The following is a 21,710-nucleotide window of genomic DNA, read 5'->3' as shown; positions in this document are numbered from 1 at the left end:
CTGTGAGTTGAAAGTACTAGGTGATTTCTGAGCTAATAGTACAGGATTTAGTACTGTTCCTTTGGTGTTTGGCAGGACCCAAATGTGTCTCTGTAGTATCTCCTCCAACAGGGGAACTCCTCAAAGCAGTCTTTATAAGTGGCTTCACGTGGAATTGGGACTTGTTTAAACAAGCTTACTCCGTAGGATAGTGTCTGAGTGGGGAAAAGGCAGCTTTGTGATCTAACAGAATGAATCAGGAAAAGAGCAAGGGGGGACCTGTCAGAGAGACGAATGGGCTTGCTGGATTTACAGTAGGTCAATGTCAGAACTGGAAATAAGCTGTGAATCCCGGGAGACACATCCTGATGCTGGGTTGCTAAATCGCATTTTGATTGAGCGTCTCTCTTCTGACTGCCGCTTCCCCAGCCCCATTGTCAGCTTAGTATTTATTTTATTTATATTAGTATTTAAATATGCTTCAGCTTAGTATTTCTTTTATTCTGGCTTCCTTATTACAGGAAGGGAGAGCAAAACCATCTCATGATTCTCAGGCTACATCTTGGAAGCATCTGTCACCTGGTCTAGAAAAGGAGGTTTTCTTCCTTGTTCCTGCTTTAATTAAACATCTTCCCCTAGGGATGTGGTTACACTGCAAGTGCCTCACCCTTTGCCTTCAGCTCAAGTGTCAGTTCCAAACTTCCTGGCTTGGACCAAGCTACCGACCCTTTTTCCATGAAAAGGCAGATCTATTCAGGATTAAACTTTCCACATCAGATCCCTTCTGTTCTTACAACACCAAGTCTTTAACCCAACCATATATTTATTATTTCAAGGGTCCTTGAAGGGTTTCTGAACACTCATTAGTGTCCGGGTACTAACTCTGCCTTCCTCTGCTTCCCACTGGTACTTCCATCTCCACTGCTCACTTGGCCACCCTCTTGCAGCTGCTCTTGCCTTCTGTTATGTACACAGCTAATCTGGCAGGCCAGCAGGGCTTTTGGAGGAAAAGCAGCATCACTCTGGACCTTGAGAGTCCTTTGACATATTCACTCTCTCCTCTCTTCCAGCATCAAGTCCTGGACACTTTGCTGACTCTGTAATCCAGTAAATATCATTCCCCAGTGCACCTGGTGTACGCAGAGTGGAAGGATGTTTGCTCCTTTTCTTCTATCCAGTTGCTTTCCTCTGGAATATTTTTTTGCATGTAAACCAGGCATCATCCAGCAGTATTTTAGAGAACAGGAATTTTAGCCTAAGGATAAAGAGCCAGGTTGATTTGATCACATCAGCATTTGGGAGTATAATCATGTCAGTGCAGTTTGCTCCTTTGCCTGATAACTTCAGGCAGTTTCAGCAAAATTTGACAGTACATTAGAAGTCTGAGAGACCTGATATTCCTTCCAAGCAAACAAGCAGCTTGAGTACTGCAGGAATAATCCCAGTGCAATCGTATTTAGGCATCAGAGAGTCCAGAAGGAAGCAAATGCTTGCAAAGCACACATGGAGATACGAAGCCTCACTGCTTTGCTCCTCGCTGACCAGTTGATTTTCACTGTTAAATTCCAAGGCACTGGGGTGAATGGTATGTTAGGACAAAGCTGGCTCCCTGTCTTTGTGGCAGAGTTATTATTGGGATGATTATACTGTAGTAGAGCAAAAGTGTCCCTGCCAATCCTCCTAACATTACAGGAGGTCTCTCCAGCTATAGCTCCTGCATGATACTCTGAATAGCGTACCCACTGCAAAATGAATTTTGTGATACGGAGCAAAACAGGGACACTTTCTTAGGAGTCTAAAAACAGGTTTAAGAAGGAAATTCCATTTAGACATGCAGCAATGCATCAGTGTTTGAAGTTCCAGTTTGCTTAGACTGCTGTCTCATGGCAAGACCTCAGGAATGCAGGATTTAGGCAGAATTTCCACTGTCAGGCAGAGACACTGAAGGAGAAGAATACTCAGACATACAGAGGACCCGCAGCTTTTTCAGCTGAGGAACTGGAAACAAAGCATAGCCCTTCTGAAATTCTTACTGGGGTAATTTCTGTCATATTAAGGCCCTGAAGCAAAACCATTGTGGGTTTTGGCAATAGCTCCTTGTTTTCCTTTAAGCAGCTGCCAGAAAAGAACTTAAGAATAGAATAACTTTTATTTCCATTGTTTTTCCTCTGCTGTTTAGCTTCAGCCTTGGTTACCACAGCAGCATGGGAATGACTGGAGCTGGTGGCAGCTTCTTTGCATTTGCTGCACACCAGCTGGGAGGTGGCCCCCCTCAAACTCTGACAGAGGAGGCTGTGAATGTGCAAACCTTCTGTGCATGATCAGCCAGAACAGCATTCTTCTGCCTTGCTTCAGCCCCTACACACAAACCAGTCCTCAAAGGGGAGTTTGGGAATATTGATTTTTCCTCCTTGCAGTATGAGGGAGTGATTCTTCTGCAGCCTGTTTTCTCTTGAGGAAGAGGCATTTCCTATTGTTAAATGAACAGGGGACTGGACTTTTCATTATACAATTAAAAGGACTCCAGCTGAGATTCTTTTTCTGGTCTTTGCCAAAACCTGAAATTATCTCCTCCCTTACTGTGAGTTTTGGATGTTTTGCTGCCCTTGTTTTCCCTGAACTTGGACATTTTCACATAGCCCAAGGAAATGTATTCTATTGCCTCTTACAGGAAATGCCACTCGTCTCATGAGAGGGCTGCTTGACTGATTTCTGCCCTAATTTGACAGATCAAGGACACACTTTTCTTAAGCTTTTTTTTCAAATTTCAGAGGCTTCTGGGCTTCTGTGCTCATAGCCAAAAGTCATGATAAGAAATGGGGTAGGCTGGTAATTACCACAGGAATGGAATCAGTTAAATCTGTATTTCCAGAGCTGTAGACTCATGGGAAATTTGTGAAACAGCAGCGGGTAGTCCAGAGTCAAATTCAGGAAAAGAAAGGGTTTGTCAGGAAGGTCATTTGGCTAAACTAGATACACATTACAGCTGGAATTTCTGGAAGAAAAAGTGCAACTGTTTGAGTAAAAAAAATATTCCTGGTGATCTCAAAGTACTGGAAAAGGTGTGAAGAATTCCAGATGCTTCTCCTGAGGCTCAGGAGGTGATGTATGCATGGCATCTCCCTGCCATGGAACAGGTAGAAAAGGGATGGAAAAGGACAGAAATCACATGTGAAAAGGGCTATAAAACAATTGAAAAGCAAATAGGAAATAACAGAAAGACAGTTGGAAAAATGGACATTGATGTAAGCCTGTTCCCAAAGCACATTTTCCTTGAGGTGACTGGGAGATGGATTCCATAGATGGATGCCTGGTGTAACTCCCAATGAACTGGAATTGCAGTGCTGTGGGGTTACCCTGTGCACACCAACATTCCCATGTATTTGACTTGTAGGGAGCACTGCAGGGCTTGGGTAGAGGCCTGCACAAGGCATAGCTCAGCTGGCACAAGTGGCCAGGCTCACCTCAGCAGCCTCTGGCACATGGGGAGAGTGGAAGCATCCTTCAGGTAAACAGAGAAGTATAGTGAGAGGAGCCAGGCATATGTGAACCATGGGGATTCAGCCTCATTTAGATTACACTCTCTCAAAACTCTTCAACAGCACTGTATAAAAACCACCCATGGTTCTGTAGGCTGACTTTCTGAAGTAGATACATGCCTGTTAAAAAATGTGGCAGGGCTGCCAACAACATTCTTGTTATTTAGGTTCATAGCTCTCTGCTTTGCCCAGCAGTGGGACCTGGGCTAGATACCAGGCCAGGAATGTGGCTGGTCAAACCCAAGCTAAGAACTGTTAACCTGGAGTGAAACTCCAGTGTTTTGGTGCAGTGACCCTGTGAGGGGAACTTGGCGTTCATGCTGCAGAAGGGGTTGCCGCATTTACTTGGCCCACGTAGGAACGGCATGATGTATGTGGCTCTTACATTGGTAAAGCTACTGTAAATAATTAGCATACATTTTCTACTTTTAAATTATCTCTAATAGCATCTTTTATTCCCCTAAATGACCTCCAAGGAAGAGCCTTGCAGATAGTCTGAAGAAAGCAGCACCAAACATCTCTTTTTTGAAAGCACTGTCCTCAGCAAATTAGACACAGAGGCCTTTGGAATGCTCTGCTGGTTTTATGGAGCATGAAATTGTAACTGAGAAGCATCATTAGGGTTAAATTTTTGCACTTTAGGTTAAATTCAGACATTTTCCATGGTAAAATAATTCCATCTTCCTAATTTGCTGCCTTTTCCTGTAGCTCCCTTTCCAATTGATACATTTTATACTGACAGTTGTTACAAATACTTGCAGTAATCAAACAAAATTCCTGACCAAAATCCAGACAGGAATTTATTGTAATTTATTATCTCTTTCCCAGCCAGCTGCTGTTCATTTGGGATATAGCAGGGAAGGTGATTTAAATGTGTGTTTTAGTACACAGAGTTAGTGTAGGGCTTTTTTGAACTTTATAATAATGGAAATGCAGATTAACTGTTACATGTGGGCCATTATGATGGGTGCAAGCAAGAGAGGAGGAGTGGATGCACAGGAATGACTGAAGATGAGCAGGCTGGTCCATCTCTGAAGTTTACATTAGCAGAAGGATCATGGCATTTTTCATCTTCAGTTATGCAGACAGTCCCAAAATCAGTCTTCATGCCCTGAAGCAATCCAAATCCTCCATTTCTTTGAGCAGTCTGATGAAAATATTGTTTTAACCATAATGGCCATGGGAATGTTATAGTCCTGCTGTCCATCCATACCCTTACAGCACATTCATCCTAAAGAAATCCTTCAGTAGCTTTCAGACAAAATGATCATCATGGTTGTAGCTTTTTTTATGGTGTCAACTATTAGCAGGGAAGGAAAGTGTGCCATTTGTGTGAGCTGGTATTTTAACATGTGTAAAGGGAACAGCAAAGCTCAGGCAGGACGGATTGGCTTAGAAGATCCTGGGTGTGCCGAGTGCAGTGCAGGCTGAGAGTTCCCAAGTGTCAGGACTGATCATCCTTTCTGACTCTACAGGTCAGACTCTCCCCTCAGTGGCCCCTGGGGAGTGAACCTAAATCATTACTCTGGATTTAGGAGCAATAGTAGGGTGAAAAGGATTTCCTGGCTGTAGTGCAAAATGATACAAGTGTATCTGTATTCCTGCATTCTTAAAACTGTAGTGCTGCTTGACAACATTAGCAATACCCACTTCACTTGCAAATGGGATTCTTTATAATCTAACTAGAAGGATGGGAGCACTGAGAAGCCAACCTTTCCTAGAAGGATGTCCCCTCCACACAGTAGCTCCTGGAGAAGTGCCTTGAGAGACTCCACTGAGTGCTCCCCTCATGATGCTGCAGGTGATGCTGTTTGAGGTCATATAAAAATGCCCAAAAGGATAATGTTTAAGTTCCCCAAGAGAAGGATGGAAAATCAAGGATAAGTGTGATGCTAGCTGAGGAGCAGGATTGGAGAAATGGCTTTACTTCCTGTAGACTTCCTTTGTAACATTAGGTTTATGTCTCACAAAAATCACATTTTAAAAAGTATTTGGGCCTTAACGATACAGGTGATTTCCTTAGTTTATGCTCAAAGCCTCTAAAAGTGGCAGTTTAATAACTTCACAGCTTTGTGGACCTGCATCTTGGTTCTTCTCTTGGACAGTGACTGTAACTGGGGCTGTGCCATGAAGACATCTTGCACCAGAGCCTGTGAGGTGCCTGGTACACAGGCCTGCAGGCAGTAAGTTGTCTCCTTGTCTGATATGCCTCAGTGCTAAATCATGTCCAGCCTATGTTAGTGTGCCATGATGTATTGATACAGACAATTTTTCAGCACCTGAGGCTCTGGTTTTGAGATTACTGACTTGTTCCGTTCACCAAGAGGAGTAAGATTAGGGAAGAATTAATGTGAGAGTGGGGAAGAAATCAGGTGCTTGTGTGTGTCCTTGTTTATTTTCCCCCATTGTGAAGCATTAATTGTGACTGACTGCAAAATTTCCTTTCCCTGGTTGTTCTTACAGGACTCATATAGGAGTTAGAAAATGCCATTATATAATAGTACAAGGGATGGCAAAGCTCACATGAAAGTGGAACACTGTGAAATGTTGTCAGGTCCTAAGGACACTCCACTAATAACACTCCTTCTTTGGCAAAATAGGGAGTAGGCAAAGTTATCTGAGATGTAATGTCTGCCGTGGCATTTACAGCTTGCAAGCCACTGTTTAGCAGCTTATCAGTTCAGCAGCTCAGTTTAGGATTATGGAAATATAAGCACAGAGGAATATTGTTTGAAATTGTGAGATGGTTTGATAAATTTCCTTCTTTTACAGATTCGGTTAAACAGCAGAGGACTTATATATTCTGTTGGTCTCTTGCTGGCATCAGTTTTTGTCACAGTATGTATATAGTCTTTTGTTCTTCTTTTCCAAAAGAGGGATTTTTATAGACATTTTCTTCACCTGATCCTTTCTCACCTCCAGCTGAAATAGTGGTTGCAAACTCTGTTGTTGTGGGATAGGGGTGCTCCCTGTTTGAAAAGCTTCCCAAGGTCTTGATTCGGCTCTTTGCAGGAGCTCTCACTCCCATGGGATGACACTCCTGCCTGTGTGTTTTCCATGGGATGAACCTGGGAGAGCCATTAGTAATCACTAGGAATTTCTATGTTAGGGCTGAACCAGGGCCCTTGATGCATGATGAGATCCATTGTCCTGTGAGACAAGCAGACAAAATGCTGAGCAGGTTGCTTGGCCCTCTCTAGGATCCTTCTGAAATACAACACACTCCAGAAAAAACAGTGCCTGACAATGTTTCTGTTGAAATCAGTACTTGTTGTTCCCTGACCTTTCCCAGAAATTATAGAAGAGGAATGATGTGGCGTCTTCCAAATCTTGAGATGGGAGGTGAATCCTGTGCAATGCACAACAACACAATTCCCAAATACACAAGATGTTAATCTTTGGTGGGAGCAAACTATGCAAAGTGAAGCAGCTCTAGGTTGGGATGCAGAGGAGCACATGAAGCATTTTGAGTTTAAAAAAAAAAAAAGGAACCTGGCCTTTAAATCCATTTCTTATTGAATTAAATGGGATTGTTCTTGCCAAAATTAAATTCGCTGCAGAAACCTAAGGTGAGGGAGGTGATGTAAGTCAGGGTGGCTTTTGTGACTGCTGCTCTGATTTACTTGAGCTGTGGTTTTCAGCTCACTTGGTGCAGTTTGTGATTGCTTCCAACTAATCATCATCAGTAAGGGGACTTTCTCTTTTGGCTCCTGCAGCTGAGGAGGGGATTTACCACTTTATTCAAAATGTTCCTGCTGTGGTGGCTTACTCTGTGTTTATTGTAGGTTTTTGGTGTCCACATGAACAAATGGAAACTGGATAAGAAGCTAGGGTGTGTGTGCCTTTCCCTTTACGGCATCTTCCTGTGTTTCTCCATCATGACAGAATTCAATGTTTTCACTTTTGTGAACTTGCCAATGTGCAGAGATCACTAACGCAGGTGGCAGACTGTCGGGAGGAGCTTCATTCTTACCTGTGCAATACAAGCCACGGCTGGCATTTCCTGGATGCAGTGCACCTCCAAGTCGTGACCTATATCCTGTTCACTGTTCATAGGACCCATGGCCCCATCTAGGTTTGCCCTCTCTCTGGCCCCCACAACCTGGAGCAATCCTTCATCGATGTGAAGAGCTTTTTTCAACATCCATGTGATTTCCTTGCTCAGTTTTTGAACAGTGTGACTGAGACTCAAGATGAACTGGCTGTTAACTGGTGTTAAGCCAGTCAAACTGGTCTGCTTCAATTCCTTCTTTTTTAAGTTATTTGATGGAAGATGAATTAATTTATGACTTAAGACTATTGCTACAATGCAGGAGAGAGTACGTCATATGGAGATTGACTTTCAAGGAGAATCATGGGAATTTTTTTTGGTTGTGGGGAGTGGTTTTTGTTTGTTTTTAGCTTTTAGTTTTGGGTTGGCAGGTTTTTTTGTTTGTTTGGGAGTGGGGGTGTTGCTGTTGTTCTTTTTTTTTTTACTTGTCAGAGATCAACATCTTCTCTTGCATCTTCTCCCTCTGGGTCTCCTGTAACAATCCAAAGGCCACAGGGCAGTGTAAAATGGAAATGCAATTCAAGGTACTTGGCATAAGAATGGATAAAAGAAGATTATCAAAGAAAAAACTGATGACTTTTTACTATAAATAGTTAACCTTGTACACGTCTGTTAAAGAATGCAAGCTGAATGTGGATTCAAAGGGTAAACACTGCTACCATTTTACTATGAATGTTGCAGTTTTATTACAAGGGTGTTTGTTATTTCCAAGCAATAGTTTGATTGCCAGCCCAGAAGGGCTACCAAGGACGTGTCCTGGTTTTTAATGGTGTGCACATGGAAATGGAAGGCCAGAACTTTCTCTGCTTCATCAGATTTCTTGTTTTGGGGGGAGTCAATAGTTTACGCCTTACTCATTCTGAGAAGGACATAAATAAGTACATGTGAAAGATTTTCTAAGTGAGTTACAGACACTGGTTGCTTTAAGAGGAAAGAGGCATATTTTGCACAGACATGGTTACTGAAGTAATAATTTGCCATTCTTTCAAGTATACACTGGACCTGGCCTGATATTTTTCATCTTAAGCAGTTGAACTTATCTGATAACAGATCATGTGGATTCATCACCTCTCCTTTTGGGAGGGAGGAAGACATAGACAGAGATGACACATTTTAATATGTGGAATATCTTCAATGCAGACTCTCACAGATCTTAAGTTATTGTGAAAGTTTAGCACTTCATTGTTCCAATATCCCTGCTAGATTTTGTATAATTCTATATTAATATGCGGGCAGATTCCACCCCCGAGAAACACCATCACTGCTTCATTTGTATGTATTGATACTGTGCATTCTCGCCACTGCGGCTCTTGTATTTACTTTAAGCACTGATCACTTCTGATCCTCTTGTATATGTTCTGCTATGAAATGTATTAAGAAACTACCAGCTAGGCGAATGTTTTTGTGTATGGTACAAACAGTGGCAGATAATAGTAAAGGTACAGCAAACTCTACATAACAGAAAGAAAGGAAAAAACCCAAAACACCAAGCCCTAAACTATAGCAGGAAAAGAAAGCGCTCCAGTTTAAAAGAAAAAAGAAGAGAGCCACATTTTGTTCACGGATGAAAATCCAATTTTTTTTCATTTGCACTTTTGGAATTGATCTTTTCAATCTGATTTTCTTTGGGCAAAATGTTGTAAATGAAAATATTTACACCCTGTGGTTTCCTTTCAGCCCAGTAGCTGGTTTTCTTTGTTTGTTACACCAAACACGTGGAGGTGCTGATAGCTCTTGCACTGTGTGTGGCAGCAAAGTCCTGTGGAAAAAGCCTCGTCCCACTGGCCTTGCTCGGGGAACAAAATGTGTCGGTGGATCCCTGGCAAGAAGAAAGGGTCCAGAGACAGACAGAGAGTGGATGACATGCCTGCATCACCAGTTTTCATCCTGGAAAGCAATTGTGTTGCTGCTTGTTGAGCTCTGCGGCTGAGGTTTGAGCAGCCTTCTCATACCTGTGCCCACGGGACATCCTCTTGCGTTAGGAAGCCCACCGTACCTTCCTGTTGCTGGGTTTTTGTTTCTTTTATTGTTGTTGTTAATGAGATGAATAATAATAATAATAATAGCAATCGCTAAAATCCTAAAATACTTCTATAAGTCAAATTATGTTTGCAACAATGTGGCACATGTCACTAAAGCCACCCCACAAACACGCAGCTTCACTTCATAGCGAGATGCAGTTGCTCCTATGCAGAGTGTGTCCTTGCTGATAAGGGGAAGGAAAAAAAGAAGATTCATATCAGGGCCTATTATTCCTTCTATTTTGAATATTTTTACTGCTGCTCCAATGGAGCCAGTTGGATCTATTTCTGCGAAATAGCCATTAACTATCCCACAGCACAAGAACTACACATGTATTTCTTAGGAACTTTTCCTACTGGTGTGCATTAAATACTGTAGTTGTTGTAGTTTTGTGTTGTGTGTAAAACCTGAAATACCTTGCTTTGATACTTGTATGTGTTGCCAGAATGTTCTGCAAGCAGCTTGTTCTGAGTGGAAGCAAAGAGTACCTTGAACTGCCGTTATCTGTGCTGTAGATGGCTGGATAAGCACATCCTAAAGCAATGCTTTCTGCCAGATGTGCTGATGATTTGCAGTGGAATTGTCAGGTCCAGACCTAGTTTGAAACAGAGCAGACCGACTGAGTGTGCCAGGAGAGAACTTGCCTCTCATTCTTGTTAGCACAGTCACGGCCTGTGTAGAAGGCCCCAGAGCAAAATACCAGCAATTTTTGGCATCCTTCCTGTATGCTGTCTCCAAAAGTGGCATGGACAGTTCTATTCTGTTGCAGGGCATACTCAGAGCTTTACTGGGCCTTACAGAGGACTGAGTCTCCCAGGAGTTCTCTCCTCCCAGGGAGGTCAGACTCTGGAGGGTAGCCAGTGCCTGGCTCTGCTTTGCCTGTGGCTCTGCTTTACCTGTGGCTGCATGAGCTGCAAGCTGTCACCGCATGCAGGGCCTCAGGAGCCAGCCAGGCTGGCGCCACCACTGGGGTTGCAGTGGCTGCTTGGGGGTGGAAAGAGGGAGCGGAGGGGCTCTGAGGCTCAGGGTTGAGGGGCTGCAGGGAGCCACTGGAGAAGCTGGGTTGTGTTGGGCAATTTTAGTATGACTGTGATTAATTTGCAGTTTTCATCTTCTGAAAGCAAGGGTCACCTTCACATCTGAGGATGCTCTGGCTCTTGGACCAGTCAATTGTTTTTGTTTCCATTCCTAGCAATTTCAGACAATCTTCAATTAGTATTTCAAAGGGAGATTAAAGAGCCTTTTTCTCCATGGAGAGGCTTCACTGCAGTTCTTACTTTGACTTAAATATGTGACCCTTGGCTGGCTTCATATCTGTTTGACATGGATGGCCTTCCTCTGACAGTGGTTCAAAGGCAGAATGACAGGAGAGGGTATGATAAGAGATGGTCTCAAGACATGCCGGGAAAACTGCTTTTGTCCCACTAAAGGTGAACTTTTTACTTGCCTTCTTTTTTCCCCTTTTAAAAAATTTTTGGTTTTCAGTGCTATGCTTTTTAATAGACTTTTTCTGTGATAGGAACACCAATATGAAATGTGTGCATGGGATATTTTTTACTTGCATAATTTGTTGGTTTTGCTGTGATGCCACTTGCATGCTTAGTTTCCAGATCTCTGTCCTCAGCTGTGTCACTGAAATCAATTGATTAGCTTTGGATTTGTGATGGTGGTACTTGTGGAGAATGAGATGCAGGACTGGGATTTTTCTTGACAAAAAAAATCAGGTAGAGCAGCAGTCATGTTTTAGAAAAACGACATTCAAGGTAGGTGGAGTGACCTGAAGGTAACATTCAATACCCTGGTGTCAGAACAGGGATTTTTATGTATTTTCCAATTGGTACTTGTAAGATAAAATGTACATTCAGTGTTATTGAATAACTTTTTAGAAAGCCATAGCTTTCTGCTGACTGACAAATATTTCTTATATTAAGATGTTTTGGAAACCTAATAATTTCAATTAAAGTTCACGGAGATACAATAGTGCGAGGTTTGTCTCTTTCAAAGTTACACCACTGGAGCTTTAAACTTTTTATAAAATATGTTTTAAAAATCAATTTCAGTGGACCATGCTTACCTGAATTTAATTCTGCCTAGTACTTTCAAAGTTTCACTTGATCAGCAGCCACTGAAAGTTAGTCTAAAAGAAACTTAAATGTCCCTTTTAGATTGGTACAACTTTAACTGAATCAGTTTAAAGCCATGGTTTTAAGGAAAGCAGTGGAAATTTGAATATTTGAAAGACCTCAGCCACTTCAGATTTAAGGAGCTGCAGAGTCTGAGTATGCTGAATGGATGTACCAAGCAGAATGCAAGGCTTAGTTTCAGGAAGGAAGTTTTCAGTATTCAGGGACTTGAGTGAAATCTGACTTTGGTGAAATCAGGGGCAGAACCCCTGTTACTGTTGTAGGGTCAGTGATGTGTTTGTAGCAGTGAGTCCTGGAAAGGATGGGGACACAGTGTTTTTTTGGATGAGTGGCCTTTTTATTTTCTTACCTGAATAGATAAATGACTATTAATTAATAAGACCAAGCACCTTTAAGGGGATTTACATGAATACTCTGTTACCACTTAGTGGTCTCAAATCTGAAGCACAGTTCCAAAAAGCATCTACTTCTGCCCTACTTCCAAAAAGCATCTACTTCTGCATCTACTACTGCTTACACTTGTCTCTCTGAATCTGCAGAATCAAACTCTGGGGAGGATTTGATCCCTGCCTTTTGGAGAAGTTCACTTTATTCTGGGAAAGCAATAGGGTAAGAAATGGCAGTCTGTTTTGTTGTGCCCTGGGGATGTAAATTGTCTATGAAATCGATTATTTGCTGTCCTGGAACAGTCTGACATCTAGGCCAAGTTATCCAAGTTTGAGTAGAAGCACCTAATTTCAGGAAGGCTTCCAAAAAAAGCAGATTGTTTTAAGCAACATATTTTTTTAAACATACTTATGTAGCAAAAATTACTTTATTTTGGTAGTTTTTAGATAGATTTCTGTTTTTCTAATAGATTTGCAAAACAAGTTGGAAAGCACCCACACCAGAACAACCTGACAGAAATCATGTCAGTGTAGTCTTTGTCTGCCAGGTAGGATTTGAATGGTGCTAAAGGTCAATGAGATAATTTTACAGCAGCAATTCAACGTAACATTTTTATTGCCAGCTGAGGAAAAACACACCACTGTATGCCTGACCCTGTGAGAATGTTTGTAGTTGGTTACAGATCCGCCCCACTGCTGAGCATTTGTCGCTGAGGTTTTCCATTGGCATGCCTGACAAGCAAAACGAGACCTTGGGCTCCCAGAGGAGTAATGCCTGCTGCTGAACATTTTTTCCTGTCAGGAGAGGAGAGGGTTGCAGGGGCACAGGCCCCTTGGCTACTAGTTACTGCTGCCAGCCTGGGATTACACTTGCTCCTTTTTCATAGCAGGAGCATGGGTTCTCCTGAGGACCAAGTCTTTCCTTAGCTCTGGTCAGGGTTGCTTTTGGCTGATAAATGCTGGAGCAGGGGAGGGAACAAGGGCTCCATTCAGTTTATGTGTGTAGGGGAGGATGTTGAGTGGCAGATGCTGTGTCACAGGAGGACTCTGGATGGAGCCTGTATAAATATTGGGATGTTCCATGGAATCTCTCCCATGGGCAGACATCCCTGTACACCCAGCAGCCACCCACTTTGCTTCCTTATTTTATCTTGCTCCTTGTGTTGCCAGGATTCAGAATTTTGCTTCCACTTTCTCATAAGTTATACCCCTCTGGCTTTGATGGCTGGACCATGTGCTGCTTTCTGTAACACAGAATTAATGCACTGGGCTAGCACAAATAGTGTGCAGATTTTGATCCAGTAAGCTGATCAGAGAAAATGCAAAGAGATCCTTGCTTGGCACACCAGCCTCCGAGCACCTGACTCCAAACAGCACAAACTCCCTACCTGGAAAGTGCCCCAAGCCACTGAAATAATCAAGCACCGCATAGGACATGGGAACACTTCTTGTGTGTTTTCAGAGACTCCCTCAAGGGAATTTTGCACTCTTTTTTTGCCCTCATGTGCAAAGACATTCATTATACAGTAAATATAATTGATCTAATGAAGGGATTCTAGATCTGACCTGGGCCTTTTACACTTTGGGAAGCCAGATTATACTATGGGAGTTTTACTGAGGCACAAGTTCATATAATTAATTGTCAGGTTTTTAGTGTTTTTTTAAAAATGTATGAACATAGGTTTGTATTCAAGCAAAATACCATATTTATACATATATATACACTTTACCTAGTAAAGTATATGTGCTAACTGTTGTTAAATTGAAACACTGTGGTAATTAGCTGTTTCTACATAGGAATACATTCTTACTGTGGCAAGTGCTAAAGATGCTATAGGTGTATGAGTATTTAAGACAATCTTACACATACCTATTTATAAAATCAAGCAAAGTTTTTATTTGTTTTAGCAAGGTATTGTGAGCGGTGCATGGCAGTTGCCATGCATCTGTGTAATACATCTGTATACATTGAGTAATATTTCTAATTATTGTTAGTCACTTGAAATTCCAGTTCTGTTGCTGAATATAAAGTCAGCTTTGGGGAAAAAAAAAAAGAGCATGTGTGGTACTTTGAGGAGGTCAGAAAGTTCTGCACTGCAGTATTTGTGCATTTTATTTATTTTTTTATCAAACACAGAGTGCTGAGCCCCTGGTTCAAGAGAACATTTCCCCATGCTGGCAGAAGATTTAGGAACCTAATTTTGGTCCCCTCCTAAAGCTAATGCCATGTTTCCCTGGATCAGGAGCCAAGCAGACTAAGCTATTTAAAGCATTGTTCTATCATTTTAAGTGGCCACAAAAAGGGGTGGGACCTTCTCAAATGGTTCTTGTAACTTTTATTAGTAGAGAAGCTGAGAAATGCTAAGAGATCCAAAGATGCTTCTGCAAGTGATCTATAAGAGTAAAAATATGTAAATAGTAAATAGTCCTTGCACTTTTAATACTTGTAATATCATTGTTACAAGGTACTGTTTGCAATAACCAAAATTCACATTCCATAAGCTATCCACAAGTAGAATTTTTTATTATTTTGTTCCCCCTTTCTCATTAAGGAATTAATCTTCCTTTGACTTGTTTCCCCCAGTTATTTTCAAAAGTTAGTTATTTACTCTGGTTAAAAGTGACTATCCCCCTAAACCAGGTGTCGTGTGCCAGTTAATGCTTGGGGGAAGCTGACATTTATTGTCCCATCTTTATGACAGGGTTGTTCCCATTTACAGCAGGCAAGGACCTCCCACCTTGAAATCCTGCAGTAAAAATGGTCCCACTGCTCACAAACACAACTCTCCCCTATTTCCACCACACTGGTTTGGGTTCAGTGTAGAAGAATCTATCAGATTGTTGCTATCATTTGGGATACAGTAGGACTTTCTGGGGGAAAATACAACAGCAACAATGGAGTCCTTTTACAGACAATGTATTGGAGGGCACTTTATTTTGTCATCTTTTGAAGACATGGGGCAATTTTAGATCAGGAAAGTAAAAAAAATGGAATATAAAGCCTGATCGTACGAAGTACAGCCTCAGTCTTTCATGAAGGTTTATAATAATGTTCAAGTTTTGCATAGAGTGAGCTCCCATACTCTGTCAAGCATAGAGCTCAGCTGAGTTTTTCATCCTTGGTTTTAAGAAACAATGTTTTTCTCTCATGTTTCTCACTGCACTCAGGACCTCTGAGCACAATACGCATTTCTGTATCATGGAACTGCTTATAGGTGAAGTGAGCAAGCACAGAGGTTGAACCACAATAGGTTTTTGAAAGAAGCCAAAGCAAGCATGTTTGTGTAGTAATTTCATTCTGAAGTAATTTTTTTTTTAACGAGTGCCAGAAGCAGATGACACAAAGTGTGAATCTGTAATCATGCAGCACCCGTGGAGAGCAAGTGCAAGTGAAAATAGTATGGCATCACAAAAAGCTGTCTGTAATTCAGATACTGCCAAGTTTCACAGGGGTGGCATTTACATGAAGATTTTCCTGGATGCTACTTGATCTTTGCAACCCTTGTTCTTTGGTCAGGAAAGCTGAACAGTACTTTGTCACTTCCTGAGAGAGAAGGGAAAGAGATGCCTAACCCAATGTCTCTGACTCTTACCCTGGCTGTACAGGTGTGTGCCACTCTGTGTACCTGAGAGTTCTCTGGTGTGCAGTGAACTTTGCAGTGCATTGAAGATTTAGGGATAAATTTTAGTTAGCATTCCCTTGAGGAGCAGTGTGATTGACTTCACTGTTCCCCCTTGTAAAGCTGAGAATCCCTACTATGCAGGCAGTATTGTGTGAGATTGCTAATGGAATATTACCTTCATCCTTGCATCGAATCTTTGCTTTCAAGACTGAAACAATACTTGGAAGATGTTTGTAACAGTCTGGGGAATTTGTTTGGGTTTTTTGTTTTGGTTTGGTTTTTTGTTTGTTTGTTTTGTTTGTTTTTGGTTTTGTTTTTGTGTTTTTCTTTTTTTTCTGTCTATCAAAGTAATGTGCAATATGAACCCTCCTGGCAAGGTCTGGCAATGGTTTGGGTGTTCCTCTTGCTGATGCATTCATCAGAGCTTCAGCCAGTGGGACATGTGAGGGTAGGAGTGCTGCTTCTCCTGGGCACAGACACAGGTGTGTGACAAGCAGTGGAAGGGGCACTTCTGCCAAGCACTCCAGCACAGGCCTGGCAATGGGAGTTGAGACTCAGGTAAATCAGGATTCCAGAGAACAAAAAGGTGAGCAGACAGACTTGTTAATTTTCTAGTATGCTGTGTAAGTTTTAGCTCCTTCCAATGTTTTTTCCCAAGCCAAACCCAAACTGATGTGTGTACATGGGTGCCAAGCTCAGCACCCACAGTCAGCCTGGCATCACTAAGGCATGTGGGGATAGCCCTAGTGCCAGCACTCCTTTTGGGGGGGAGGCGTTTAAATAATTTCAGGGCCCAGCAGTCAGCTGTTCAAGATCTGATCATTTCAAAGAGCTATAATAGAGAATTTGGGTTTGTACTGTTGCTGAAGTCTTAGGCTGCTGAACGTGATCCCTGCTGTGGCTTGTTCCAAAACAGAAGGCTGAGACTGTACCAGTCTCTGAATCTTGGGCACGGTGAGGTTTCTGCTTTGTCATACAGTCATAGCATTCAAGCTGCAGGAAGCACAGCAGTAAAAATTACTGATAGGAGCACTTTCTATTTGATTGAGGATCAAATGACACTGTCTGGGTCCCTTATTGCTGGGCAATTCTGTGATGCTTCTAATCATCAGGAAGAAAATGTAGGTGGAACTGAGTGCAAATGTACATATAATGTATGTTCATTTACAACCAGCCAGAAAGCAAAACAAGCAGTGGTTTCTAGTAATATAATTCTACTCAAAATAGCTTTCAATTAAGTCAGCTTGAAAGTGTTAAAATGGTGAAGCCACAGACAAAACATTTGTTACCTTTTGAAATTAGTTGCAATGGTTTTGTCATACTTGTACAAGTGTTATAAGGTCAGCCTTTCTGTATGTTTTACAACTTATTGTAGAGTAGTCTTCTATGCATAGCTGTTCCACTTGCCTGTGTAAGTTACAAATCTAACAAAAATGAAAGCATGCATTTTTCTCTGTTTGCTGGTAACCTATGAAATTAGAAACTTGTATTTCTGTGATTTTAATGTGTTATACTATAAAAAAAATTCACAGCACTATTGTCTATGAAATATCAAAAAGTTTTATCCGAATGAATTACTTTAAATGTTTTGTCAATTGATTTAATCATGTGCCAGACATCTACACTAAGACAATATAACGTTTATCAATAAAAATATCCTCTCTTTGTACTAACTTAACATTTCAGGGTGTGCTTGGATATAGGATTATAGCACCCCTTTGGGTTCCAATCCCAATGATTTATTAATTTTTGGCTTAATTTTGAGAGTATTTTATACCCCTTGTTTGACCTGAGCACTGGATTAGGGAGTGAAGGAAGAAGAAGAGAGTTTTTAAATTTTGTATTATCTGTGCCACTGAATGTGTGTTTGCTGTGAAGGTGTGTGCACCACAGCAGTTCCTTTAGAAGTTATCCAGTACACGTAGGAATCTGTGTGGAAACAAACTCTAGGAAATTTATGTGTTATTTTATAAAGACTCAAATTCTGCTCTTTTACAACAGTACAGATAGGAAATTACTGCACTGGCATTAGTTAAATCTGTTCTAGCAAAGGGAAGCAGGTGTTGATTGTCACTCTCCTGGCTGGAGGAACCTGTGCCTGTGCCTGTTCAGCCATTGAAGCCATGGTGATGAGAGCCAGTCCTCCCTCGGAAGCAGTTCCTGGATTAATGTTTTCAGTAATGCTTGGAATAATAATGAGGGGTGGGCAGCTTCCCTTGGAATGTGGCAGGGCTGGTCAAAAGCCCCTGCTTTAAGAGGGAAATACTTGTGCTGCTTTTCTACTCTGCACCAGCTAGGGAGCCTGTAGCTCCCCTCAGCTTTCCCCCCCAACCCCCCCCTCCCCAGCTCAGCCTACCCTGGTAACAGGATGCTTCTTCCTCCTACCTCATCCCATGGGACATCTCAGCAGGTCCCCCCTCCCATTGTACTTTTCCTGAAGGAAGGACTTGAGATCCAGGAATGAAAAGGCACGTAACTGGGTCTGGCTGCCTCACCTTAAACACCTTTACTTGTGTCTTTGTAACAGTCGCTGACAAAAGGATCTCTTCCTTCTGAAGTACACACCATGTCTCCAAGAAGCAGTGCTGTGTCTTAGGCAGGTTATTTACACATCCACAGCTCATTCTAGGTACAGAAGAGTCCTGCAGTGCAGAAAAGGCACACCTGCTGATCCTACACCTCTGTCCACAAGTGCAGGGATGAGCTGCAGCTTTGATGTTAATGCAGAAAATGTCTTTGATCATTGCCAGCCCAGCGGTTTTCTTGAAAATATTTTCCATTGGTGTGATTGTTTGCTTTCCATCTCTGTGTGCTTACAACCCAAAGCATATGTTGGAATCCATACGGATGCTCCATCTCTCTAGCTATTTCCCCATGACTGGTTTTTTGGTTCAAAGATAATCTTGCTTCTTGTCACAATTTGGTGCAGTTCCAATTAGCTGTTGGTCTCTGAAGATACTCTCACTTCCTACCCCGTGCCAAGGTGATATGCCAAATGTGCATATTTTTTGATTCTGCCTTGCGTGCTTCACTTCAGAAAATTTTTATGTAGCTTACAGCCCGAAAATTAGAAATTGGTTTTCAGAGATCAGGCGAATATTTGAATTTCTAACCACTTTCATTAAAATTAGGAAAATCAAAGTATGATGGCAAGCCATCATTGCTTTCAATGGAGTAGATATGGATGAACATGTATTCATATTCATGTATTTACTTTTGCCTCTTTAGAAGCTGTTCCTGTGTTGCCTTTACAGTTATTCTTCAACCATCACAAGCCCTGACTAAGCAAAGATGTGAATTCTTAGTGCAGAAGAAAAAAAAAAAAAAAATCAAGCATCAGAGCAAAAGTACAAGCTGGTTAAAAGAAAACTAACCCTCCTCTCCCACATGACTACCTTAAATATGCAAAACTAGTGCACAAATCTGTTTTTTTTTTTCCCCTTTGGAGGTCACATCTAGCTTGCTTTACAGAGGCCTGATTTGTGTTTTTGCCACCCAGAAGTTACTTGCTTTGAAATAACACTTGCAGAGATAAGAGATATGTTCTTTGTAAATTGCAGATAAAAAAATCTCCCTCCAGGCTCTGCCCACTTGATTTTGAGCTGTTTATTCCAACAGAAAGAGTATGTGCATGCTGGGCAGGTTGTGGGGCTGCTTGGCATCCCAAAGCAATGGGGTTTTACACTGCACGAAGGCTGGGGCATTTCCATACAGCTCTCGTGCACACCTCCCAGCTCCAGGTGAGACTTCCTGCCTGGGGCTTCTCCCTATCTTTGCACAGGCATGCCAGGATATGGATATTCTAGACATGCTAACCACACCCTGGAAAACAAGGGCTTTAATTGTAAGAGGTTTAAGTGCCAAATCAATTCTGCTGTCTAAAACTGGGCAGCCTGTGGGTTGCTGCTGGGCTGCACAACTCCTGGAAGTGCAGCTCCCAATCCCTGGTGCTGGGAGGTGGATGCACACAGGTGCTCCCAGTACACTGTGCTTGCTGGAAAGCTGAAGCAGAGGCAACGTGTGACCATGCCTTGGGAAGAGCAGTGTGGAGACATGAGACTTGGGATAAGCTGCAGGTATGTTGGTTTTTTGTGGTTTTCCTCCCTGCTGCAGCAGGAATCAGCCCTCTGGGCACAGCTGAGCATCTGCCCACTTCCCATGCAGCTGCCTTGAGCAGGCTGAAGCATTCAGAGAGGAGGAGGAGGCTGATCTTCAGCTTCTGACTGTGAGGAACAAACAGCACTCTCTTTACAGTGCCAAGCAAATTGCTAGAGAAGAGTAGCACAGAATAAACAAAAACAATTGAATGCCACAGCCTGGAGGGAGCAGGTGCAGTGAAAGTACTTCAAACTGTGCACACAAGATTTTACAAGTGAGCATTTTAAAAACAACTGGGGAAAAGAAAAAGTAGCATAAATAATATATCAGCTGCAGTACAAATGTCTCAAACAAGTAACATTTTAAAAAGAGAACTCTGCTTTGTGTGTGAACTTAAATCAACACTTGTCCTGCCTGAAATCTTTTCGTGCTGACTGCAGGGAGAGCTTGGATTTTAGAAGTGTATTTTCTAATGTTGCAGAACAATGCCATCTAGGGCATAGAGCCTTACAGTTACCAACAGGAATGCTATCCATCCTTAGTGATAGAGCTTCCTGGATTGAATATTTATGACTAGTTCATCACATCTGCATTAGGCCTGTTGAAATTTGCTCATTTTCAATATCTGTTTCCAGTTTTCTGGACTATGCTTAGTTGTCAGATATTAGTGGATTGTTTTGTCTCAACTGGAACATAATGAATTTCTGGATATACCTTTTTTCACCCTTAAATCCTCTTGGTAGTTTTCATCTGTGCAGCTCAGCAGGGATTATTGATGGTCTCTCTAATCGCCAGCTACTCGAGGAATCTGCTGTGGCTGTGATTAGAGCCACGGTATACTTGGGCAGTAGATTAAAATATTAAACCTAACAGGCCAGATCTTGTAATCCATACTCAAAGCTATTTACTGTGTTGCTGAAGCTATCCTGTTCAAATCAAGCTGTGTCTAGAGTGCTGGTCTGTGTTAGCTGAACCCCAAGAACCTGGCCTGGTCACAGCCTGTCCTCGCTCCTGGCTGATGCAGCTCTCTCCAGGCTGAAGATGAAGTGCCAAATACAAAGTAACAATCTGCTGGGTTTTGTGAAGGCCTGTGGCAGTGATGATTAATGAACTTGAACTCACAGGTAGTACATCTTGGGTACCATCTCTTCTTGCTTCCTGCCATTTGAATTCATAATGCTTGGCCTTTCTAGGGAATGGTAGCAATATTTAGTGGCACTTTAGAAAAATATAGTTTGTCTCTGCAATGGGTTTTGTTCTATGTACACAAATTTGCTCCCCATTAGAAAAGAGCAAGTGCTTTAGCTTACAAACAGGACATTCTTCAAACTCCCAAGGCTGCACAACAAGTTCTAGACCAGCCAGCTTCTGCCTGCCTCTGTGAGAGTTACATTTGCAGTTGATGATCCTCAAGTTACTGGTTGTGTATGACTTTGTTGCTTTTACTAGCAGCTCCAAACTGAAGGCAAAATACTTGACTACAATTTGAAAGCATACTGGGAAATGTTAGTACTTTCACTAATAAAGATGAGAGCTTTTAATGTAGCTGCAGGAATTCTTTCCCCTTCCCTGAAATAATGGTATTCTTGTTGCTATCTGAGCATAGAGGAGGCCTGATTCTCCTCCAGGTTCGCAGTGGTCTGGTTTGGCTGCCAAGAGGTAATAAAGCAAATGCCTACTGCCACCTTAGAACGGCATTGTCTGCAGACACTCCAAGTCTGAGGAAGGATTAGATATCAACAGTATTAATTAAGTAGCATAAAGTAAAATTAGTAATTAAATTTTTGTAGGGTCTAGTTAAACAGTGCACTGTCAAAACATGATGCTGCAGTGACGAATAATTGGTTCATCACAGTTCTCCCTAATGA

At 42.0% G+C, this 21,710-nt stretch overlaps 2 protein-coding genes across 2 annotated transcripts in view; both read left to right on the top strand.

Moving 5' to 3' along the window:
• The window catches only part of SLC24A3 (solute carrier family 24 member 3), a 122,113-nt gene extending 100,726 nt beyond the window's left edge, over positions 1-21,387 (top strand). The window contains exons 16-17 of the mRNA XM_072927317.1: positions 6,291-6,356; positions 7,304-21,387. Coding sequence (XP_072783418.1) covers positions 6,291-6,356; positions 7,304-7,453 — 216 coding nt within the window. The 3' untranslated portion in view covers positions 7,454-21,387. The remainder of the gene's footprint in view (positions 1-6,290; positions 6,357-7,303) is intronic.
• Positions 6,338-21,710, top strand: part of RIN2 (Ras and Rab interactor 2) — an 81,925-nt gene continuing 66,552 nt past the window's right edge. The window contains exon 1 of the mRNA XM_072927308.1: positions 6,338-6,356. The gene's annotated coding sequence lies outside the window, so the exon portion shown is untranslated. The remainder of the gene's footprint in view (positions 6,357-21,710) is intronic.

This window comes from Taeniopygia guttata, chromosome 3, assembly GCF_048771995.1.
Source record: "Taeniopygia guttata chromosome 3, bTaeGut7.mat, whole genome shotgun sequence".
NCBI lineage: Eukaryota > Metazoa > Chordata > Aves > Passeriformes > Estrildidae > Taeniopygia > Taeniopygia guttata.
This window is presented reverse-complemented; position numbering and strand designations above follow the sequence as displayed.